This window comes from Arachis duranensis, chromosome 5 (assembly GCF_000817695.3).
Source record: "Arachis duranensis cultivar V14167 chromosome 5, aradu.V14167.gnm2.J7QH, whole genome shotgun sequence".
Lineage (NCBI taxonomy): Eukaryota > Viridiplantae > Streptophyta > Magnoliopsida > Fabales > Fabaceae > Arachis > Arachis duranensis.
The window spans coordinates 103,978,398-103,984,853 of NC_029776.3; the positions used below are offsets into that span (position 1 = coordinate 103,978,398).

A 6,456-nucleotide genomic window follows, 5' to 3' on the forward strand; every position below is an offset into this window, starting at 1 on the left:
AAAATAAATTAAATTTTACATGTATTTATACATATAAATATATGATGACTAATTTTTTTTATGTGTATATAGTATTTTTGTAAATATATATAATAATGAAAAGTGTTTGAATTAAACAAAAAATTAATTGCTGAAATTAAGTATTAATTAAATGAATTTTTCTCACCAAAACCAAATATGGATTATTTTATAGGTTTGTTGGAGCCTTGGAGGCTGTTCAAAAAGTACATAATACCAATGCAAGTCCTAAGGGTGTGGATGTATAAATAGAGAGCTAGCCTTAGTGTCGATCTCGCTCTCAGAGAAGACAATTAGAGAAAAGACATACATTCTCATACATAAAAGAGAAAAACCAAAAGAAAGAAAGAAGGAAACACATCACCAAAATGTTCAAAGGTTTGCAAAATAACCTTTTTCATGTGAACTATCTTTGAATTGTTTTTTTGATTTGATCCTTCATTCCTTACCTCTTCGGTTTTGTTTCTTTGCTCATTAATGCAAAGAATAGGGAACATACCAGAATAAAACTGTAAGATATATATGTAACATTTGAGACTTTTTTCTCTTTTTGATTTGTCAATTGTCATGCAGTGTTGTCTGCAAACATACACAGTGCCATGCCCAAGAGCTTTGTGGCTGGTCCATCACTTCATATGCTGAGACCCATCACATGGAATGATAGGCCGGCTCCAAGGAATGATAATAAGCTGGTACCAGAGCCAAAGTCAGCTCTGATTCCGGCTCCAGCTCTTTTTGATTTGTCAATTTCGGTTGCGGTCCCAGCTCCAGTTCTGGCCCCAACACCGGCTCTAGTCCTAGCTCAAGGTACGGCTCCGGTTTCAGCTCCAGCTCAGGTCTCAACACCAGCTCCAGAACCGGCTCCTGTCCTAGCTCAACGTCCGGCTCCAGCATCGGCTCCGACCCTAGCTCAAGGTCCGGCTCTATCTCCAGTCTCGACACCGACTCCAGCATGGGCTCCAGCTCCAATTTTGACACTGGCTCCGGCTGCCATAGAAAATTCATTGGAAAAAGAAGGACAAGAAGAGTTATCACCATCACGATCTGCACCATCGTCAAAAAAGTCTAAGGCTAATAAGGAAAAAAAAAGAAAGGGTAGTGAAGTAGCCGCATCGGCTCCTAAGAAGCCTAAGAAAAAAATTATTTGGACAAATTACCTTCATAACCTATTCCTCCTAGCCATAAGGCACATTGGAATACATAGTAAGTTTAATATCTAACATTTTTTATTTATTTATTTTTTCTAACCAGGTTGATTGACAGATCGAAGGACAAACAAGATTTATTTTAGTCAGATTATAAAAAAAAGCTTAATTTCAAGAGATTTTTAGAATTTCTTAAATCAGATTTATGTTAAATCTATTTATTTATTTTAAAATAGCTTCATATGTAATTGTTTCTCATGTGTTGGTGTTTATTTTTTCACTTGTCCAGAGGCGGTGCCAAAGAAAATTCTTGAGGTGATGAATGTGCCTAACTTGACTAGGGAAAATGTTGCCAGTCACTTGCAGGTTTGCTTTTAATTTCTAGTTATTTCACTTATACATACATGATTTGCTTGATTTAATAGAATTATAGTAGTAATTCTCTAGTTATGTTTATAGTTCTTTATATATGCTTGATAAGTTGATATGGAGCCACTGAAAGATAATCTAATATCTGTTTGGTTGAATTTGATGAGTTTGTATGTAAACTTGGATATTTTGAGTGTAATATTGCAATGACTAGTTTTGTTTTTTTTTTTTTTATGTTCTTAACTAAAAAAAGTTATGATTTTTATACCACTTTTGTTTGAAAAGTGGTTTTTGATAAAAATTTTTACGAAAAATAAATGTTGACACACAAAAAGTAAGATTCCTGTGACACTAAAAATAGAAAATAATAATTATTTTTTTTATTTTCTCTCTCTATATTTGATTTTTATCTTTATCCAGTTGACTTTTTAAATTTTTTACGAATATAATTAAAATAGACAATATTTTTATACAATTCTTTACTTTTTATTATTAAAGTTTTTTGACTTTTGATTTTATTATGAAAATAATAAAGATAAGTCAATAATTAAAAAGAATTTCACACATCCAAAAAAACAAAAAAAATCTAAAAGCTTATTAATTTAGTAGCTAGAATTTTGATTTAATATTTATAACATTTTGATATTATAATTTTTAATGCGTTAAATAATCAATTTTAAAAGATTTTTACTTAAAATTTTATTATAATTTTATATTTTATGTATTTAATTTATTTTTTAGATTTTATGTAAACCTAAAATCTCAAATTTACATGCCTTTATATGTATACTAATAAAGTAATAAGTCCTAATTTCAATATGCATGTGATACCCTAACAAAATTATGCATCTAAAATTCACAAAAACTAATTATTGACTTTTTGTGTTGTTTTCATATTTATCATATCACCTTATACGAATCTAATTAAACCATCTAATTCAATGGTACTATATGGTATTACTATAAAAATTATTGATGTTGGTGAAATACTATCTAACTGAAAAATCCTGTTTGACATAATAAAGGAAGCCACAAGTTTGCTTGGAAGCAAAAACTGAAATTTTTTTATGAATCATTAGCTCAAATATGTGTACTTAGGTTTTCATTGGTGTTTGGTAACATGATAAAAGTTAGCTATTTTCTAGAAAGAATTCGGATTTTATTTTTGAGGCTCACTACTCATAACATGCAAGAGGTATATATACCATGAATTGAGATTATTTGTGTTGGTGAGAATTATTAAGAAGAATAATAATGTAACATTCTGAAACAATAAGTGCTAACGTTTATGCATGCATACACATGCAGAAATACCGAATATTTCTGAGAAAAATTGCAGAGAAAGGGATAATTGCAGGAATATCTGATAGAACACTAAGGTCAAGGTTCGCTGCTGAGCTTCCAATTAAGATGATCAGAGCGTTACAAGCCTTATATGAGAAGCTTAAAAATAATAATAATTTTGGAACCCCCTTACCCATTTCATTGATCCAAGCTCTCCTTGATTACCATCACCCTTACAACCCTAATTTTCCTTACCTCATTCCAACCAATAATAACACAGCCTTGAACCAAGTCATGAGTCTTGGAGTTGCACCCCAATTCCTTGGACCAAAAGCTCCTATTGGTAATGCCAACAACAACACTATGATCCACCATCAGCTTCCAATTTATGCTCCATATGATCCAGTAATGCATCATCAAAACTATGCTCAATCACCAATGGGGATTAACAATAATCATCAGCAGCAGAGCTATGATCCAAGAGTGTATCATCAAAGCTATGATCTTGGAAAGGGAAACATGGTTTCTTTGGGAAACCCTAATGTCAATAATAACATTCCCATGATGAATGCTGCTCCTTCTTGTTACCCTAGTGTTCCCCCTGCAGGGATTCACAATCAAATGAAGTATAATTATGGTGTCCAAGGCCATGGAGGGTTCAATGGTGTTGGTGTTGGTGGTGCAACTACTAATGCTGTTCCTATTCCTATTCCCATTTCCAATAACCACTATAATAGTAATGTTAATGGATTTGAATTCATGGATGGAGCTCCTATCAATAATGTAAATGTGGGAGCTTTTGGGAATAATGGAAATTATCCTGCTTCGGTTCAAGGATGTTATGTTCCTCCTGGATTCTATGCTCCTCCTCCTTCTCCGGAATGTTATGGTTCTCCTTCTCATCCTCCTCGTACCGGATATTATGCTCCTCCGCCGCCTCCTCCTGCAACCGCGGCTAACAATAATCTAACAATTATTGATGAACTTTCGGCAATGTTGCTGCATCATGCAGCAGCACAAAAGAATTCAGGAGGGATCCAAGACCAAGATTTGCCTCCGCTAGTTGAAAGCCCTTGCGACAGCAATGAAGAACACTCTAAAAATGCAAGTGCAATCAATGAGGATCAGAGTATTCTAGATGATGATTACGTTCTTTCCAACCTTCTCTTCATGCTAGAGGACATGCATATTCTTAAAGAGGTACATGAGTTATTTAAAAATCAAAACTTATATGCATGGATTTAACTTTAATGCATGCTATCTACTTTTATATTCTCAATTAACAAAAATCTTTGATTGAATTCATTTGCCACATTATCTAACTCTAGTACTATTTTAATTTACTACATTAAGGGATTACCATTACTCTTTAAAATTATCAATGGTATAATATAGGGTTTGGAAGATCATTGCCTAGGAGGTAGTAATTTAGATAAACATTTTTTACGGCTAATGTAGACTATCACTTGCAATATAAACGTTATAGATTATTTTAAGAATTAAATTTTGATGCATTTTTAATATAAATAATTTTATACAATTATACAATTATATTTGTTGATTTAGATGATTATTTATGCGATTAATAAAAAAATAATTATTTTTATTAACGTAGTATTACGTAATTAGATATACGTGCATGCATGTAAAATTATTTTATACTGATAATGTATCAAAATTAAATTCTTATTTTAAAACTTTCACAAAATGTTGGTAATTGTATTATTCACTTTGCTTCGTCACTTTTTTATAGTATGACCAGGCAGCCGAGAAACAAGACGGCAAAGAATTTTTTAAGCCTCACTTATCCACTTCTTCTAATGTGGTGCAATCTCCTGAACAGGTACATTATGTTTTTCATATATATAAATAATAAATATATACTGCATGGCATTAACTTCGTGTAATTGATGGTTAAAGAATTATGAAAAGTTTATCATCACCTCAACGAAAATATTTTAACTAAATTACCTACTACTATAAAAGTTTCAAAAGAAAAATTGTTATTAGATAATAATGTAGATCTTTAATGATATCACGTCAAAATTAATCTTTCCGTCTACATTTTTTTTCTTGTTTGATCAGGTTGGAGGGAACCAAGTTCCTGATGACTTTTTTGACTTTTCTGGCTCGGCTAATCTTATTCAACAGGTTCATCATACTTTAGATAATTTTTATTCACATTATTTATAGTTCACTGTTAGAGAATATATTTTCATCTTTAATTTCGAGTATAAATATAGTTGAAAAAAGTTAAATGATAATCTAACATATTTTAATTAAATTATTTAATATAATACATATTAATATCTTGTCTTAAACTAAAATTCTTAATTGCAACATGACAAACTCAGATTTCTGGAAATGTGATTGTTCCATCCAATGGAAACAACATGAATCTGTCAACTGAGACGACTTCAAAAACAAGCAACAACTATAGTCCAATTCAGGCAAGTAGCTACTACTACATACCACATTTTATTTCTACCAATATACATGTGTTATTGTTCACTATTTTGATGAAATAAGAGCTTAGAGAACTATATAGAGAATTATTGAATCTCCAAAAATTAGAGATGAATCAAACTCGATTTGAGGCTAATTAATTAGGCCTAGTATACCAATTATTATAACAGGTCAACTACATGGATCATATGATGTCATAGTATTTTGTCGTAGATTAATTAACGAATGAACGAACCAATTGAATGTCTCAAACTTTTGTGAACAGGGCGATAATGAATTTCTGGATATTGAAATCTCTGATGAGATGTTCACCACTACAAACAATGGCTCTCCAATAACAAGTAACTACTCAGTTTCAAAGCAGGCAAGTAAACCTACTAGAACCTGTAACTATTCTTAATTGAATTGAATTTGAAAATGTTTTCTAATATAGGAATTTTTTACTGAAATACAAATGCAGGATTGGGACAAGACCCTCATTGAACTCATGTTTGGGAATCAAGCAAACTAAGCTTAGGGCCATCAAAGGGTTGCTGCTGATGAGGATCTTCACTTGACGAACTTACACCTTATATACATTGCTCAGTGCTAAGATTTAAGATTATGGAAAGCTATTAGAACTTAATTATAATTGTTGTTACATAAATAATACAGGGAGAAAGTGTTGTTTAAATAACATGAACTGTTTACTTTATATGTATGCTTCAAATTTTATGGAACTTCACCTAACTATGGTGCATTTCAATTCATTTTCTTTAATTTTTCTTTTACTACCTGTTTTTTAATATTTTTAAGTTATTGAAAGTTTAATTAAAGATGGTCATTTCTAAATGATTTGTACAGTTATGTCATCTTGATCTAACCTCTAAGATTTGCCATCATTTTCATTTTGGTCCTTATTACTAGTCCCTGCTGTATTTTCAATTTGGTCCTGCATAAGCAGAAAATTAGAAGATATTCATTATATTAGAAATTAAAATTAAAAAGAAATTAAATACCTGTTGATCATGGTGTGGAGTTGAAGATTGCGCCATTTTGAATCGTTGAATGAAAGTTTGTATAGTGGCAAGTTCAATTTGACATTGTTTGATTAAGTTTCGATAACGACAGATAAGCTCAACAGGACCAGTAATAAGGTATCGCTTCCACAAGTTTGCTTCAATACCCAAAGATC

General features: G+C 31.4%; 2 protein-coding genes across 2 annotated transcripts; both read left to right on the plus strand.

Moving 5' to 3' along the window:
• The first annotated feature begins 908 nt into the window (after positions 1–908).
• On the plus strand, positions 909–3,319 carry LOC110281620 (transcription factor BOA-like). Its single transcript, XM_021144015.2, has 4 exons — positions 909–1,221; positions 1,453–1,529; positions 2,841–3,221; positions 3,314–3,319. The coding sequence occupies exons 2-4, from the start codon at positions 1,482–1,484 to the stop codon at positions 3,317–3,319; spliced, it is 435 nt and encodes a 144-aa protein (XP_020999674.2). The 5' UTR covers positions 909–1,221; positions 1,453–1,481.
• Positions 3,320–3,359: 40 nt separating this feature from the next.
• On the plus strand, positions 3,360–5,989 carry LOC110281833 (uncharacterized). Its single transcript, XM_052261319.1, has 6 exons — positions 3,360–4,016; positions 4,570–4,659; positions 4,902–4,967; positions 5,171–5,266; positions 5,548–5,646; positions 5,743–5,989. Exons 1-6 carry the CDS (start codon positions 3,378–3,380, stop codon positions 5,791–5,793), a joined length of 1,041 nt encoding a protein of 346 aa, XP_052117279.1. The 5' UTR covers positions 3,360–3,377; the 3' UTR covers positions 5,794–5,989.
• The last annotated feature ends 467 nt before the right edge of the window (positions 5,990–6,456 follow it).